This window comes from Jaculus jaculus, chromosome 1, assembly GCF_020740685.1.
Source record: "Jaculus jaculus isolate mJacJac1 chromosome 1, mJacJac1.mat.Y.cur, whole genome shotgun sequence".
Classification (NCBI taxonomy): Eukaryota; Metazoa; Chordata; class Mammalia; order Rodentia; family Dipodidae; genus Jaculus; species Jaculus jaculus.
This window is the reverse complement of record NC_059102.1, coordinates 314,141,929-314,160,281: the sequence shown is the minus strand read 5'-3', so window position 1 is coordinate 314,160,281 and position 18,353 is coordinate 314,141,929. Positions and strand designations below refer to the sequence as shown.

The following is an 18,353-nucleotide window of genomic DNA, read 5'->3' as shown; positions in this document are numbered from 1 at the left end:
CGCCGCCGCCGCCGCCGCCAGCGCCGCCTTTTCTTCCTCGTCCCGGGCCGTGCGCGCTTCAGCTCTGGGGCCCGCCCCGCGCCCTCCGCTCGCCTGCCCCGGCCCCGGGGCGCCGCGCCGCCCTCCCGCCCGCCTCGCCCGCAGGAATAGCGCGGCCGCCGCGCCGCTCGCCTCTCCCGCATCCACACCACCGCCCGCTGCCGCTCGGCCCTCGGTGTCGCCCCGGGTCCCCGCCGCGGCCACCAGGGCGCTGCCCACCCCGCGCCCCGCGGTCCCCGCCCGCGCCGCCTCGCCCGGCCCCGCTCTCCCTTTCCTACCGCCGCCGCCGCCGCCTCGGGTCCACCGCGGCTCGCCATGCCCAGCAAAACCAAGTACAACCTTGTGGACGACGGGCACGACCTGCGGATCCCTTTGCACAACGAGGACGCCTTCCAGCATGGCATCTGCTTTGAGGCCAAGGTGAGGGGACCCCCACCGGGACGGTAGTGCCCCAGAGAGGGCACGTCTGGGTAGTGGATGGCATGCCAGCCGTCCGGGACACCGAGCAAGTGGCTTAGGCCATTGTGGGGGCCTTTCTCAGCAGACGCTGCCAGGGCTCGTGCAGGGCCAGAACTGCTGGAGAGCAACTGCAAAGTTTGAGTGGGGTGCCTCAGCCCTCCTCCCACCTGCAGGCTCCCCATCCTTGCCTGCGCACGCTGGGTTGGGTTACTTCTTGCAACCCTTCTGAGCAGAAGCTGGTGAACGGGCGCAGCCTGGGCACCTGGTTCTTTAAAAGCCCTTTAAGGAAGCTCTGGTGTTATTTACCTACTGGGCTCTCCTGGGACAAGGGCTTTCAGGAAGGTCTTTAAAAAGGATCATGCCTGCTTCCTGGTTGAGGAAAAAAAGAACTGAATTCAGGCCTTTTTTTTTTTTTTTTTTTTTTTTTTGTAGTTCCAGGTAACTCGGTCTAGGTGTTAAAGTCACTTCCTAAGTGTCTAAGTGTCTGATTTTGCACCACTTACTTGCATGTGCTGGTCCTTGATGTGAGGTGGAGGGGACGAAAACCGCTTGTTCGGTTTGTGATGCCGGGGTGTTAAGTTTTAGCATTTGCTCCTGAAGAAGGTAGCCTTACGTGCCAAGTCCAAAGCCCCGGGTGTATCCTGGGGTGGGGGGGGGAAGGGGCGCAGAAGCCTCTGTGCTGGACCCTCAGTTGTATACTGTGATGCACCTTGCCAAATGAGAAGTTCTGGTTTCTGAAATTGCAGTGGAGTTTCCCTCTGCTGTTCACCAGGGGAGTGTTTTTCCATGGAAAAGCGCTCTGCTCTTATTTTATGGCCCCTGTCCCTACTCCCCACCATCTGTGACTTAAAGACCCAGGCACACTGAACGCAGACAGTGTGCCTGTCACTGAGTGAAAGTCAAGTATTGACCCTCTGCATATGTTGAGTTTTGATGTGGAAGCAGTATTACTGTCTGTTCCCTTCTCCTTCATGACTGTGTGCGTGCAGGTTAGCAGCTCATGAAAGTCTGTTTCCTTCAATACACAGAACATCTTTGGAGTGTCTGTCATGTGCCCAATATGGTCACTGATCTTTAGATTATTTTTCCTTCTTGTGGGCATGTATGAGTTGGCAAATACTATATTTTTCCCTTAATAACTTTTCCCAGTTATATTTGTTAGAACTAGGGGAGATGGTCATTTCTCCACCAGTAGACATCAAACCCTGCCTTGGGATGCTGAGTTCAATTTTCTTGGTATGCAGGCAGCCAAGATCTTATCTCAGTTCTCTATCAGAATAGGTCTCGTTGGTCTGAGATATGAGATGGGTTAATTTTTGTCTAGGTCTGTGGATTTGGTTAGAAGGTGTGTGTGTGTACACACCAGGATCTATTGTCACTTCAAATGACCCAGACTCTTCTGCCACTTTTTGGGTCTGGCTTGACGTGGATGGCTGAGGAATTGAGTTCGGGGCTGGTATGCTTTGCCAGCAAGCACTTTTAACTGCGGAACCATGTCCCCAGCCCCCAGTTTTTAAAGTATAAGTTTTCATCATGTTTATGATTTAATTTTCATGGATATACAAAAGCTGTGAAATTGCCTTTTGTCTTGTGTGGTTCACTGGTGCTGTTTTTAAGAATGAAGTTCAGAAGGGAGATCAGATTTAGAGTATTTTTAAGCTTTTCAGTTTATTCTCACAGTCCTCTGCATTTGGTCTCAACTAGGTGTCAGAATCTAATGTGTGTGCATAATAACATCAGTGGGTAAGCATAGTACAATTCTTAGTGTAATCCTTTGGCCTGGGACACTGAGGCAGGAGGATCACTGAATTGGTGACTAGCTTGGGCTACATAGTGAATTTCCAGTTCCAGACTAGCTTGTGTTTCTTTGTGAGACTCTCTCTCAAAAAAAGCAGTCTCATTCTTCCCGTGCCCCAGTTCTAACTTTGTACACTAGGAGGGGAGGGGGTCAGGAATGGTACCTTCAACGAGCATCCCAAGTGACCTAATGCAGGTGATTGCAACCAGACTTTGAGAAATCCTGGGCTTAAGGCTCCCCTCTGACTCGCTGGATCTCACTCATTTCTTTGCTAGCACGGAACATGCAGTTTCTTTTCTAATCCAATGTCTGGGGTCTGTGTGATGTAGTTCCTACAGTAACTCACTGGATTTGCAAACAGTAATAGTCAGTAAGAGGAAGAGCCGTCGTTGGTCTAAGCTGTGTGCGTTCCCAACACGGATTTGAGACATAGGGCCAGGGAGTCTGCCTTGAGAAGGGTGAGGTAGAGGAGAGAGGACAGTTAAGGGCAGAGGTGAAGTTCTGTGAGCAAAGGCTGATTTTGAGGACTGGGTCCTAACTCCCAACTTTTTGATGCTGGAAACCGGTGCATTCAAAACACTTGCTGACCTGCACCGAGGTGAAAGCAGAAGTGAGTCTGTCCCACATGCACCTTGTGAGTTTCTTTCCCAGCTGAGCAGTGCTGGTGAGACTGCACCATCATTGGGATTTCAGGGTTAAATCCACAGTGCACTCTTCTCTTGTTTTGGAAAAGCACAGACTGTAAAATGCAAATGTATTGTTGCCTCCTTATGTACCCTTGGAAAACCAGCCCAAGACTTCCTTTCCCAAGGGTTGGCAGTTTTTCAGAATCAACACTGGATGGAGTGATTCTCTGAATGGATGCCCTCTTATTTTCAAGGTTCTGCCGAGTCTGAATGATTTAGAGTTGAAGGGCATTTTCATGGCCGATGTTCTGCCCACTTAAGACACATGTATGCAGGCTGGAGATGTGGCTCAGTTGGTAGAGTGTTTAGCTAGCTTACATAAAGCCCCAGGTTTGCTCTCCAATTTCCAGAACTACCAATACTGGGCATGGTGGGAGCACAACTGTAATCTCAGCACTTAAGAGGTTGGAAGCAGGAGGATTAGGATGAATGAGATCCTGTCTTACAAAAATATATCAAACAAACCCCCCCACCATAAAAAAAAAAAACAACCTGTCTCTTGATCTCCTGGTATGTCTTCCTGTTGGCTAGTGCCATCAAATGGCCATTTCTACTTTCTTTTCTTTTTTCAAAAATATTTTATTTATTTATTAGAGAGGGGGGGGAGAGAGAGGGAGAGGGAGGGAGGGAGAGGGAGAGAGAAGTGGGGGGGAGGGAGAGAATATGAATGAGTATATGGGCAAATGAACTCCAGACACATGTACCACTTTGTTCATCTGGCTTATATAGATACTGGGGAATTGAACCTGGGTCCTTTGGCTTTGCTGGCAAGTGCCTTAACAGCTAAGCTATCTCTTCAGCCCCCATCTCTCTACTTTCTTATCAAGAAAGACTTCAAGTGACAGTGGCACAAAGGATAAGAGTATTAATAATGTACTTAGGTTCTTAGGTGATTATTGGTTTACATGGGACTTTCACAAAGACTTGTAGAAACAGGAACATTGTTACCTCTGAGAATCAGATATTAGTTCTAGTAGAGTCACAGACCTTGTAAGTGTCATAATAATACACAACTGTGACAGAGTATCTGACACAAACAATTTAAAAGGCGAAAGGATTTATTTGGCCTCCTGGTGTCAGAGGTTTGGTCCATAGTCCTGGCTCTGTTGATTCTGGGGTCATGAGGGAGAACATCATGAAGGTGGGAGGAGGGAAAGAGGGAGAGAGAACATTATGATGTTGGGAGGACAGAGAGAAAGAGCTAGGAAGGGAGGGAGGAAGGAAGGGATGGATAGGGACTAGGTAGAACCTATAAAGGCATGTTCTCAGTTGCTTGCTTATTTCCGATAAACCCTCCTTCCTGAAGTTTCCGTTATTCACTGAAATAGCACCACCAGCAGGGGGTAAGTTTTGGACAATGAACCTGTAGGAAACATTCAATATTTAGTCCGTAACATATTCATTGAGCACTTATTATATGCCGTGCATTGTTCTAGCTGCTGCCTCATTGATACGCTCCAGGGCTTTTGACTCCTGGTCTGCGCTACTCCTGAAGTGATTGTTCCTATGTGCCTCACACAGTGTCTCGATGTTCACTGATATCCACATGCGTGGTTAAGATGGTCAGAACTGAAAAGCACCGTAGCTCGTCTGGTACCTCATTTTTTTTGGATGAGGAAGTGGAGGTGCAGAGGAGACATCATTGATCCAGGGTACATAGCTACATAATAATAGAACCACAACTAACCTCTGGGCCCAGTTATCTATGGCTGCATAACGAACTACCTCAGGACCCAGGGGCTGGAAACAGCAGTTGTATGATTTGTTCATGATTTGTAGGTCAGGGACTCAGGCAGGGCTTGGCTGGGCCATTCTCTGTATTCAGTGGTGACCATTCTCTTCACTTGAATGTATGGGCTACAAGGTCCTAGAAGACTTCACTCTCATGGCTGCTGTTTTAGTGGTCCTTCATGTGGCTGTTGTCTCCACTGGCTGGCCTAGAGTTTGTAGTAGTTGCCTTCTTGTTGCTAAGGCAAAACACCCACCCCAAATCAGCTGAGAGGAGGAAAGGGTTTACTTCAGCTTACCGTTTTGAGGGAAGCTTCATCATTACAGGGTAGAGCAGAAGCTGAGCATCACATCATCTGGTGGAAGTAGGCTGAGTGTGCTGGCTCATGCTGGCTATGTCATCCATAAGCCAACCCTCAGTAACACACCTCCTCCAGCAAGGCTCCACCTCCACAGTTGCCACCAGCTGGGGACCTGGTCTTTAAAACACACGAGTCTATGGGGGATATCTGATTCAAGCCATCACAGAGTTTCTTGTGTCATGGTGGCTGTTTCATTTTGTTGTTGGCTTTCCAGAGAAAGCGTTCCAAGCAGAAAGGAGGGTGATTTTAAGGCCTGGTCTCTTGGGTTGTATAGGGTTCCTTCTGCCGATTGAAACAGGCTACAGGGCATGAGAAAGAGACTGCTTCTAGATGACGGAGTGTCAATGTCAAGTTGCAAAATTGGAGATATACCTAGAGTTTCCATAGTTACATAAAAGACCAAAGTGTCTTGGAAGTGGATGGAAAAGTCTATTTCTATCTTTCCCATACATGTCATGATTGAATGGCATTCAGTCATGGTTCATTTGCCCAAAATACCCCAGTTATCTTTGGTAGTCAGAATCATATGTGATGATGCCTTTTGTCAGTCGTCTAGGTCCAGGATCCTCATCATACCCCAGTCAGTGGTTTTCATTGTTTGCTCCTAACACTGCTGCTTCCAGAAACTCAATGTTCAGTGCCTTCTCTGGCTAGAATTACCTGTGTTTTCCTTATGCCTGAGGCCTCAATGCTGCCCTTACTTTCCAGTGACCTTTTATTCATCCTTAAAAAAAAGCAGCGTGAGACCAGGTCTGGACTCTGCTTCCTTTTCAGTTTCCTGCCCTTGACTGAAACCTGATTCCTGCCACTCCACTTCTTCCTTCCTGTGTTTAGAAAGAGAACTTCCTCTTTTTCTCCCTTCCTCCTTTCTAATAGCTTTATTGAGATATCATTCACATATCGTGTCATCACCAGTGTGGAATGCATAGTCCAGTGGTGGTTTAATATCTTCACAGATGTATTCAACCATCACCATAGTTCATTTTAGAACATTTTCATCATCTCCAAAAGGAAACCCTGTACTCTTTAATTATGACTCTCTCAGTACTCCCCTCTGCTCCAGCCCTGAGCAGCCACTACTCTGGGTTCTGTCTAGAGATTTGTCTATTCTTGATATTTCATGAATGTAGTCATGCAATACATCTGATCTTTTGTGTCTGTCCTCTTTCACATGTACGGTTTAAAGATTCATCTTTTTTAGCATGTAACAGAGCTTTATTTCTTTTAATGGATACACACACACACACATACACACACATATACATGAATATATATATTTGACTATTAAAAATATTTTTTTTATTTATTTGAGAGATTGAGAGGGGGGAGGGAGAAAGAAAATGGTGTGCCAGGACCTCTAGCCACTGAAAATGAAGTCCAGATGTATGCACCACCATGTGCTTCTGGCTTATATGAGTACTGGGAAATCAAACCTAGATCCTTAGGCTGTTGCAGGCAAACACCTTCACTGTCAAGTCATCTCTCCAGCTCCAAACACTTTTTTGTTTTTGTTTCTTTGAGGTAGAGTTTTACTCTAGCCCAGGCTGACCTGGAATTCACTATGTAGTCTCAGGGTGGCCTAGATCTCACTGTGATCCTCCTACCTTTGCCTCCTAGTGCTGGGATTAAAGGCGTGTGCCACCACGCCCTGTCCTATTTTTGGCTTTTTTTGGAATAGGGTCTTGGGGCTGGATAGATGGCTTAGCAGTTAAGGCACTTGCCTGGGAAGGCTAATGACACAGGTTTGAGTCCCCAGTACCCACGTAAGCCAGATGCACAAGGTGGTACATGCATCTGGAATTCATTTGCAGTGCCTGGAGACCCTGACATACCCATTCTCTCTATATATATACCTTCCTCTTTCTCTCAAATAAATAAATAAATAAAATATTTTAAAAAAGAAACAGGGTCTTGAACTCTTAATTAAAAAAAAATTTTTTTTTTTGAGACAGGATCTCTTTATGTAGCCCTGGCTGGTCTCAAGCCTGTGACCGTCCTCTTGCCATTGTCTCCCAGGTGCTGGGATCACGGGTGTGTTCCACATACCCAGTCTGTGTGGTGCTGGGGATCTAATTCATACATGCTAGGCAAGCCTTCTTCCAGCTGAGCTATGTCCCCAGCCCCTGTGTCAATTTCATCTCTACGTTGTCATTGTCTGTATTCCTCTGCCCCTGTGTCTTTTCATGTGCCAAGTGCAGTGCCTTGCATGTATCAAGTGCAAAAGAATGAATGTAAGTTTTGTTTTTAATATTTTTATTTAGTTATTTGCAAGCAGAAAGCTAGAAGAGAGATAGACTGAGAGAATGGGCATGACAGGGCCTCCAGCCCCTGCAAACAGACTCCAGATGCATATACCACTTTGTGCATCTGGCTTTACGTGGGTACTGGGGAATTGAACCCAGGTCATTAGGCTTTGCAGGCAAGCACCTTAACCACTGGGAAAGCTATTCAGCTCTGAATGTAGGTTTTTAGATGTTCCCTGTAAGATCCTGGATCACTTAATAGTGGGAGATGCTTACTGGCCCCAGTTGGCTTATTGAACATACCACTTTTGTTTTTTTGAAGTAGGGTCTTACTCTAGCCCTGGCTGACCTGGAATTCACTATATAATCTCAGGGTAGCCTTGAACTCACAGCGATGCACCTACCTCTGCCTCCTAAGTGCTGGGATTAAAGGCGTGCGCCACCATGCCTGGCTTGAACACACCAGTTTAAAAAATATTTTACTTATTTATTTGAGGGGAATGTGTGTGTGTGAATGTGTATGGGTGCACCAGGATTTCCTGCCACTGCAAATGAACTCCAGAAGCATGTGCCACTTAGTGTATCTGGTTTCATATGGGCACTGGGGAATTGAATCTGGGCCGTTAGGCTTTGCAAGCACCTTTAACAGCTGAGCCATCTCTCCAGCCATGACTACACCACACCCTACAGGTCTTGGTCCCCAGTGACTTCAGGCACTCCTTTGCTGTGGTGTCTTTCTGATATTCCTCCATCTACTTCACAAGGTGCCACTTCCTTCAGGGGAAGTGCTGACTGAGCATTTTTTCCCCCTGAGTGAAATTAAATTCCGATGATGGATGTGCACAGGAATTAGAGTTTGGATTTAGAACATAAGACCAATTTCAGAAGTAGGTACTTGTCATTTACTAATTGTCTTTTCTGTAAGAAAATCTGTTTTCAGCATATGTTCCCATTAATGAATAGGCTTGCCTCCTAATTCATTGTTTTCTTCAAGTTACTATTTTATTATTTTCTTTTCCCTCCCTCCCTCCCTCCCTCCGTCCCTCCCTCTCTCCCTCCCTCCCTCTCTCCCTCCCTCCGTCCCTCCCATCTCTTTCTTTGAGGGAGAGTTAGAGAAACAGGCAGATACAGAGAGAGAATGGATGTGCCAGGGCCTCTAAGCCACCGGAACCAAACTCCAGATGCATGTGTCATCTTGTGCATCTGGCTTACGTGGGTACTGGGAAATCTAACCTGGGTCCTCAGGCTTTGCAGGCAAGGGCCTTAACTGCTAAGCCATCTCTCCAGCCTAACATTTTTTTTTTAAATTTTATTAACATTTTCCATGATTATAAAATATATCCCATGGTAATTCCTTCCCTCCCCACCCCCACACTTTCCCATTTGAAATTCCATTCTCCATCATATTACCTCCCCATTACAATCATTGTAATTACATATATACAATATCAACCTATTAAGTATCCTCCCCCCTTCCTTTCTCTACCCTTTATGTCTCCTTTTTAACTTACTGGCCTCTGCTACTAAGTACTTTCATTCTCATGCAGAAGCCCAGTCATCTGTAGCTAGGATCCACATATGAGAGAGAACATGTCAGCCTAACATTTTTAATGATATTAATTTGGCTGGCAAGATGGCCTCCCTTGGATTCCAGAGCTCTTGCTTTGCTTGGTTCAAATCCTAGCTCTGTCTCTTACTTACTGTGCAACTTTGTATGGATTACTTGACATCTCCCCAGTAGGATTCTCATGTGAAAGAAGTTACAATTCACAGGTTCCGTAGGCGACCACAGGAGTCAGTGAGTTATCCGTGCAAATGGCCTGGCACAGTACTTGGCACCCAGTGGGTTGCTATTTTTATTGCTGTTAAGTCCTAAAAATTGCAATTAGTTTCATCTGTGTATAGTTTTAATTTTAAGGATAGTTATACACTGTTTTCTGAGTCTGAGGCCTGGTAGGGCATTATCTTCATTATACATGCCTGCTTAAAAAAATTGAGCTGCAGAATTACTCTGATTCTTCAAGCTGCAAATCAGACAGCATGACTACTTTGTGGGCTTAAAATAGCTGTCAGCCTCCTTGGGAGGGGAGGGGGAGAGGGTTAACTAGGTTCTGGTATAGGCCCCTGTCACATTGGTTCCAGCCCTTTCATCCTTGTTGGGATTAAAAATCACAGAACCTTAAGTATGGTATGTCGTCGCTCTTCACATGTCTTTGAATTTCTGGATAAATATTTCTTTAAGCAGAGGTAATCTAAGCAGAAGGAGCCTTGCAGCATAGGATTAATTAATACCTTGGGATGCTTACATTTCCCTTTTAGTTTTATGTTCAGCATCATGATTGCCTGTAAGCATTAGAGCAGCTGGCTTTTTACAGTTGTTTAAAAAGGCACTTCCAGCAAGTTCTGTGCCCACAGAGGGCTCAGTCCTTATGAATCCCCTGCATATAACCAAGTTGGTTTTCTTTTATTTTATTTTTTATGAGAGAGATAATTGGTGTGCCAGGGCCTCCAGCCACTGCCATTGAACTCCGGACTTGGGCACCACCTTGTGCATATGTGTAACCTTGTGTGCTTGTACCACCTTGTGCTTACGTGGGATCTGGAGAGTTGAACATGGGTCCTTATGCTTTGCAGGCAAGCACCTTAACCACTAAGCCATCTCTCCAGCCCTCTTTTTTTTTTTTTTTTTTTTTTTTTGAGGTAGGGTCTCATTCCAGCCCAGGCTGACCAGAAAATCACTATTTAGTCTCAGGCTGGCCTAGAGCTCATAGTGATCCTTCTACCTGTGCCTCCCAAGTGCTGGGATTAAACATATGTACCTCCACTCCTAGCTCTTATTTTTTATTTTATTTTTTGGGGTAGGGTCTTGCTCTAGCCCAGGCTGACCTGGAATTCATTATGTAGCTTCAGGCTGGTGTGGAACTTATGACAGTCCTCCTGCCTCTGCCTCCCGAGTGCTGGGATTAAAGGTATGTGCCACCATGCCTGACTAATATTTTTATTCATTTGCAAGGAGGGAGAGGGAGACAGACAGACACACATACCGGGGGGAGGGTGGGGAGTGAGTATGGGCATGCCAGGGCCTCTAGCCACTTTAACCAAACTCCAAATGCATGTGCCACTTTGTGCACCTGGCTTTGTTGGATACTGGGGAATCAAACTCTGGCTGTTAGGCTTTATGTGTAAGCACCTTATTGGCTGAGCCATCTCTCTAGCCCCTGCCCTCACCTATTCTTTAAGCTACAGTGTTTTCCATGGGGAGCTAGTTTATATGAATAGCTTCAGTGTTGAAGGAGATGGGTAAATTCCTACCAAGGGCCTCTTGGGAATAAGGGGGTGGCCAGGAAGGGGCACTTGCCACCAGTATACACTATTTTGAGAATATACTGAACTCTGTTAGCCTGTGTGCACACCTGTGTTTGGAGGGAGAGAGGAGACAGAGAATAGGCTACAGAGAAAAGTGTGCTTGTAGGATTATCACACAGCTCTGGACTATGCTGTTGCCCTGCTGTATCTATAGATGCTCTTCCTTTCTTCTTCCCTCCCTTCCAGGGAAGGTGAGGCTACAAGGTCTTCAAAGGCCATAGGAACTTTCCACGTATCTGCCTGGTGCTGGGCACATCCCAGAGAGCTAACATAACAATCACTGACACTTACTATGTTCTGGGCACAATGCCAAACCCTCTGTGCGAAATGATAAATTAATGCCCCAAATAACCATGTGAATTAAGGCACTCTTATGATCCTAGTTTTGTAACTGGGGAAGCTGAGGCAGAGGAACACCCATGGGACTCATGTCTGGTGATGGATAAGTTCCACAACCCAGCTAGGCAGCCTGGCTCAGGGTGTCCACTCCTAACTCCTGTGCTGTATGTCTTTCAAGACCCAAGAGCAACATTAGTTTTGGACACCACTCTTGTTACCAGTCTGCTGCCCCTGCCTTATACTCAACCTGTTTTCTTCTAAAATAGCAGAGTGGGGAAGGAAGGCTGGGGATGTAGCTCAGTTGCTAGAGGGCTTGTCTCATAGGCAGGAAGTCCAGAACTATGTACAATTGGACATGATGGCACATACCTATAGTCTCAACACTCAGGAGGTGGAGGCAGGAGGATTAGAAGTTAAAGACCATCCTTGGCGATACAGAGAGTTTGAGGCTAGCCTGGGATACATCAGACCCTGCTAATATTTATCACTATTTACCACACTCTGTGCATTCTTCCAGACACTTTGCATGTGCGAACTAATTTAATTTTCACAGGGACCCCATGCAGGTAGGTATTGTTCCTTTTTGCAGATGGGGACACTGAATGAATGGGCACATGGTTTGTAAAAGATGGGGTTCCTTGTCTCTCCCATTGAGGTTATATTTGTATCTACTTCTGCTCGACCAGTGGGCCACAATCCACCTGAAAAGACCTTCCTAGTGGACTGTACTGGTGTCTGGATCCAGAAACGAGGCAGCGCTGATTAACAAGGGGAGCCGAGAGAGCCCGAGGGCCGTGTGGGAGGCCTTTCCTTCCTGGGGCGCCTTCTGCTCTGCGGGTCTCCTGTCTGTGCACTTCCTGTCCAGCGTGGCATTGCACTCGCCCCAGCTGCACACGCTCTGCCCTGCCCTTCTGTCTCTGAGGTTCACCTCTCTGCTCAGAGGCCCCAGGGTCCCTTCAGGAGAGCATGCATTCAGAGAAGCTCTGGGCGATAGTGCCCTGTGGATACTTGGTCATGCCCTGTTTTCCTATCTAGACTCTAAACTTTCCTGGTCTCTGGATGGAAGAAGCACTCATGTGGAAGCATTTTCTTTTCTTTTCTTTTTTGCCAAGAGGAAGATTAATACCTCCTACGGGCCAAGTGACAGATAACAGATAATCTTGCTCCTCTGCTATTTTTCATAAGCACATACAACCTGTACTGGAAGTACGTCTTCAGACTGGTTCTTTGATGTTTGTGGGGTTTCCTTTCTTAATTTGGCAGCCTAGGTTAAACAGACCTTCTGGGCACCCATATCCATGTGGAAATGGCCTCCTTCAAGATCCCTAAATGCTCTTTGCTTCAGCCAGGGGCTCTGCAGTTTCTACAAATGAGAGGAATAACCTGTAGGTACCTTTGATCAATTAAGCAGCTGCTCTCAATTGCTGGCCTACATCAGAATAATTTGGAAAATAAGAAATAATAAAGTCCTCAAGCCCAGACTAGTTGAGATAACATGGGTGACTTTATAAAGTTTTCCAGGATGTTCTGATACTGAGTTACTGAACCATGGTGTTAGGGTGCTGTTTCTCAGACATACCACTAATTGGATCTCTGAGGAGCTAAACAAAACAAGACAAAAGCTGATGGCTGGTGCTGTAATTTGTATTTGTGTCCCCAAATGTCCCATGTGTTAAAGGCTTGGTGATTAGCCTGAAGCATTGAGGTGAAGCAATGGAACCACTTGGAGATCATTGGGAGTGTCACTGAAGGGGATATTTGGAGCCCACCTCTTTCCCTTCCCCCTTCTGCTTCCTGACTGCCATGAAGTGAAGTGACCTCCTCTGTCAGCATAATGTGGCCTTCTCAGAACTGAGGCATTGGAGACAAGTGGCCACAGGCTGAAGCTCTGATGGGAAGACTGGAACTCATGCTGCCTGTCACCACAAGCACCAGTGAATTGAATCTTTAAGCTGCACTCAGGCACTCAGAGGGCTGACAATCTGAGATGGTGGCAGCAGGTTTATACCTCAGGGGCATAAAACAAGACAAAATAAAACAAAACAAAGCAAAATGCCTTAACATCTGCTCTTTTTATAAGGAGAGGGACAAAATCATTCTGGAGCTCAGCCTTGACCATTTTGAGACTTGTGATAATGTCTGTGTGTCTCTTTTCCCAAGCACCTTTTTCTCTTTTCATTCTCTGGACATCTGGGCTCAGGCACTTACAATGCCGAGTCTAGGTCGTGTCTCCTGTGTCAACCCTGTGCTCCTCCAGGTGGCACCTGGATTAGAGAGTTGGTTCAAGACAGACAAGCTATTAGCAATGTGTATGTGCTAAGCTAGTAATAATGTGTATATGAAACTCCTTTCTACAATAGCATACAAAAGTGCCATTCACCCCCCTCCACCCTCCTGTCAAAGTCTCTGAAACTGTGAGCCAAAAAGTTTTTCTTTTGTTAAAGCTGATTGTCTCAGGTATTTTGTAACAGTAACAGAAAGCTGATGAACACAGCTGAGTAATCCTAGTCATTCTAATTCAATTCGTATGGGGTGTAACCTGGGGCACTGTGACCTTTTTATCTTTTGTTTGCTGAGACTTTATATTTTTCATCTGCCTTAAGCAAATCCATAATTAGTGAAGCAATTTTATGAGAGCTACTAGCAAACCCTTCTTAGGTGATTCTGATACAGCTATCTTCCTGATTCTAGCGTCTGCTGATCCTTTTGCATTTGTGTTAAGATTTATTTGGGTTCATGGAGTGAATGGTTTTGATTAGAACCTGAATATTTCGAATGTCATGCTAGGAGACAGTGTGTTATATAAATATTCTCTTGTGGGGCTCTTGAACTCAGGCGCTGTGTGACAAGAGGAGTCCTGCCTCACTCCTGTCAGGCGAGGAGCTAGTCTGGGTGCTTCTCCAGCCTTAACTGATTTGCCCGGACTGAAGGCTGTGTTCCTGACATGACTGCTACTGTGGCCTTATTACCACTGGGTGGTGGTGAAAGTTCTGCGTCTCCACTAGGCTTCTTTTGGCACCTCACCAGGGAGGGGAGGAAGCCTTGTTATTGCCAGGTGGGGAGGGAGAATGTCCTAACTTCCCGTTTGGCCTTCCCTGGCACTGCTGGGAAGGGGGTGAAGTTGGAGCTTCTTACTACAGCCTGTTAAGGGCAGAAGTCAAAGTCATTTTCCCGCTCGGCCAGTGGGGTTGAAATCACAGGGTTTTTTTTTTTTTTAAAGACATTGCTATGGAATATTGATACTTAAAAGTTTTCTGTTACCCTAGGCCACCCATTCCCTGCTAGAGAGAACACTTTCTTGGGACCTTTCTCTGGTCTGTGTCTGTTGGCTTTCTGGGTCTCTAGCTTGTCTACAGCCAGCCTGGATAAGTGAGGCAAAAGGAATGCCAGGGAAGTCACTGCCACGCGCTGGTTATCCTTGTGGTGAGCATAATGTGTGGAGCTTTAGGTTGTCCTGTGGAGGAGGAAGGGAAAGATGTACCTCTTCGTCTTTCTGGAAGCCAGGGTTCCCCACACTGTGACTGTTAAGTTTCCCCGATAATTCTGATCAAACCAAATCAAACCACAGCATGTGAGAATCACTGGGAACACTGATTTTGCACACACACACATACACACACACACGGAGAAAGAGAGAAATTATGGTGAACTAGGACAATCTATGTTGCAGGAGGCTTTAAATACTAGTCTTCAGAGATATGACTCAGTCTTGTCAACAGTGGGGAACAAAACTGTGTATGGGAATGGCCTATTCACTGTCATGAATTGGGGAGATGAAATGGGTCAGAGCTAATGCAGAATTAGAATACTGGGGAGATGACTCCATGGTTAAAGGTGCTTGCCCGAGAATTCCGACAGACCAGGTTCAGTTCTCTAGTTCCCACATAAAGCCAGATGCACAAAGTGGCATATGCATGTGGAGTTTGTTTGCAGTGGCAAGAGACCCTGTCATTCCCATTCTTACCCTGGCCTTTACAAATAAAAAAATATATGTACATAAAAGAAAAGAGTATGGAGGACTAATTGTGAATCCAAGATATGAGGACCTGAACCAGGATGTTGATGGGTTTGGCTGAAGAGACAAGGGGAAGCCTAATACAGCAATGCATATTGTGCTTTTTAGGGCCAGGCTATGCATAGGAAGGGGGATCAGATGTAGAATAGATAGTCTTGTCTAGAAAGGGACTTGCATCTAAGTGAGTTGTTATAGTTCACACACCAAAGCTTTTAAGTACCATTCATATGGAGGACACTCTGTTATTTGAACAGTGTGAAGTCTGAAAAGTGGTTTAACTCACCTCATCTCTGTGTGTTGTTCTAAGCTGCTCACTGAGTGCTACATTGATGTCTCAGTGTTCTTTTCTGAGTTTTCTGTCTTTTTAGTGCTGATATTTTATATACGTACCTTATCTCATAATTTGGCAAGCCTATCAGTGTACTGCTGAGATTTAGCCATTTAAGTTCTACTTAGCTGAAATGAGGAGAATAAAACCGTGTTTATGGGAGCCCCTTTGGGACATAAGGACAGAGTGGAATGCCAAGCAAAGGCTGTACAAGAATAAACTGTACCAGGTGTGTCCAGCTCATGGCCCATATGTGGCCCAGGGTAGCAATGAATGTTCCCAAAACAAAATCATAAACTTGCTTAAAGCATTATGAGATTATTTTGTGATTTCTTTTTGGTAACTCAACTGCACAGTTCTTGAGTGTGAAGTTTGTAGGTGACAGTGTCTTGTCGCAGTGTTAGAGGGTTGGACACGCCTGCCAAAGGACAGATCACAATCTCTGCTAGGCAGGTTTAGGAAGTTCCTTACTCCCAGCCTCTCCTTGCAAGTGGAAGTTGCTGAAATATGAAAACTTTAGGCAGGGTTTCTGTGTCACCGGTGATAAGTCCATATTGGTTTCCTAAGGCTGATAGGATTATTTGATATTTTGGATAGCAACTTCCTGCTTCCTTTATGTCCTTAGGCTTTATTATTTTTATTATTAGCTCAGGTTGGCCTTTAACTCATGGCAATTTTCCTACTTTGGCCCCTCAACTGCCAGAATTACAGACCGCAGTCACTATACCGACCTCTCTAGGCTTTTAAAACATATTTTTTTCTCTCTGTGTGTCTTTCCGTGCACTTGCGTGTGTGTGCGTATTTGTGAGTGTATGACAGAGTCTTTTGCTGCTGCAGATGAAGGAATGCCAGTCTTTATGTGGGTGGCTGGGGAATTGAACCTGGGCTGGTAGAATTTGCAAGGAAACACCCTTAACCACTGAACCATCTCCCCAGCCTCCCTAGGCTTTTTAGTGTAGCAGTATGGTAATTATTTTGACTTTTATACCTCTCACCCCACCCTGAATGTTTTCCCTGGCCTGTGATATCCTCAAATAAGCCCCATGGCTAATTTGCGTCTGTGTTTTCATTGCCCGGCCCAGTGCCTGACGCATTGCAGGTGTGCCCCCCGGGCTGCATGAACCCCAGAACCAAGTGGGCATTGCTGAATGTGCGTTGCTCCCCTTGTTGCCGCATCCCCATGTGCCCTTTCCAGAGTCGATGCCCCGACCGTGGCTCTTATGCAGAGTATTGATTCTGCCTCCTTTGCCCGGCCAGTTATCATCTGTGATGTGTCAGTTATATTTCATAAAAATAGTTTTCTGGAGAGATTGTGATATTTTATGACTTTTCTCCTCAGAGGCATTCCCCTGACAAGATGGTAAATATTTTTATGGCGCGAGCCTCATTTTTCTTCTAAAGGTGAACTCGCTCATGGTCAGAGATGAGGAGTGTACCAGCTCTGTGCTCAGGAGGCGGAGCTCATCCAGTGCTGCGTTCTCCTCTTCTCTCAGTTAGGTGTGTGTTCGTCCTTGAATTGCTGTCCTACCTTTGGTTTGTAGTCTTAGAACTTCCTGTGTACTTGTCTAGTATAGGCCCATAAACGTGGTTGAACTTCAGCGCTTTAGATAGCTGCAGCATGAGGCAGCTGCTCGGTAAAGACATGTCACAGTAGCCGAGATCCTGAGAGGGTCTTGCTTATTAGAGTGAAGCCAGTGTGCTTGGAGTTCCATGGGTGTCAGGCATCCTGTGACTGTGACACCTCCTAGTGATCCTCAACTTCCCCTTTCCAGCAGAAGCTGGAAGTTATCTTTCATAAAAATATCTCTGAAGCGCATGCTTAAGGCTACTGACTCATCTCACCTAAGGGAGAAGCCTTGGAGCCCTGGGTGAGCCAGGCGAGGATGATGCAGCCACTCCCCCGACCTCCCCATTGCTAGTCACGTGTTTTCTCCCTTAATGACAATCTGCTTACTCTTAATAACAGGGCAGTCAGGACTGAGAGTCCAGAGTGGAACAGGGAAGAGATAGCTCTGGACTGGCTGCAGAGTCCGTCCTTTCTCTTCTCATATCAACTGCCTTAACGAGTCCCTTTCATCTCACTGTACCTCAGTCCCCTCATCTGTAAATAGTGGAGTTGACTCAAAACCTAAGTCTCAGAGGGGATCTCTGAGGTCCCTCCCAACTCTAACCCTCTGGTTCTTCCCATGCTCTCTGCAGACCAGCCTCCCTCACCCCCCGTGAAGTCTCATCCCATTCCTTCATGCCCACATACTGCTTGACAGATCAATTAGAGGATGCAGCCACAGCCCAGCAAGACTGCACAGCTCTGCACGTGTTCTTGGGCTGTGTGAAGTACCCTGAGTGTTTGAGGCATGGGAGGAAGGCACGTGTGATCTGCCTCAAACAGTATGGACCAAACACGTGCAAGCAGCATGAGTCCACTCCTGGTCTTATGTCTTCAAATACTTATTCTACCTTTTGCTGTTCTGTGAGGAAAAAAGAAAATCTTCCAAAATCTTAGTCATCAGTTTTGCCCTATTATAGCCAAAAGGGAAGACTTGAAACATAGCAGAACTCCATAGGGCCAACTGCTGTATAAAGAAGAGAAAAAAGTTTGAGATAGGAGCTTGGCTGCTGAAAAATTCAGTAAGAAGAGACGTATGGGTGTTTGAGAGTTCCTGAGCCTGCCCCAGGGGCCAAGGTTTTGTCCTTAAAAGGTGTCAGGGCTAGAGAGGTGAGTTAGCACTTACAATATTTATCTGCAAAGCCAAAGGACCCAGATTCAATTCCCCAGTACCCATGTAAAGCCAGATGCATAAGGTGGCACATGCATCTGGAGTTCATTTGCAGTGCTTAGAGGCCCTGGTTGTACCCATTCTCTCTCTATCTTCCTCTTTCTCTCTCTTGAAAACAAATAGATAAATTTTTAAAAAGGTGACATTTGTAGCACACTGTTCAAAGGCTTGCCCTTATCCTCATTGCTTTAGCAACTGACTTGCATCCCAGTT

At 46.1% G+C, this 18,353-nt stretch overlaps 1 protein-coding gene across 3 annotated transcripts in view; it reads left to right on the top strand.

The window, feature by feature from the left end:
* Positions 1–318: 318 nt before the first annotated feature.
* Positions 319–18,353, top strand: part of LOC101601843 (carboxyl-terminal PDZ ligand of neuronal nitric oxide synthase protein) — a 303,471-nt gene continuing 285,436 nt past the window's right edge. For all 3 annotated transcript variants that reach the window (XM_045152904.1, XM_045152911.1, XM_045152896.1), the window contains exon 1: positions 319–459. In XM_045152904.1, the coding sequence (XP_045008839.1) occupies positions 355–459 (105 nt within the window). In that variant the 5' untranslated portion in view covers positions 319–354. The remainder of the gene's footprint in view (positions 460–18,353) is intronic.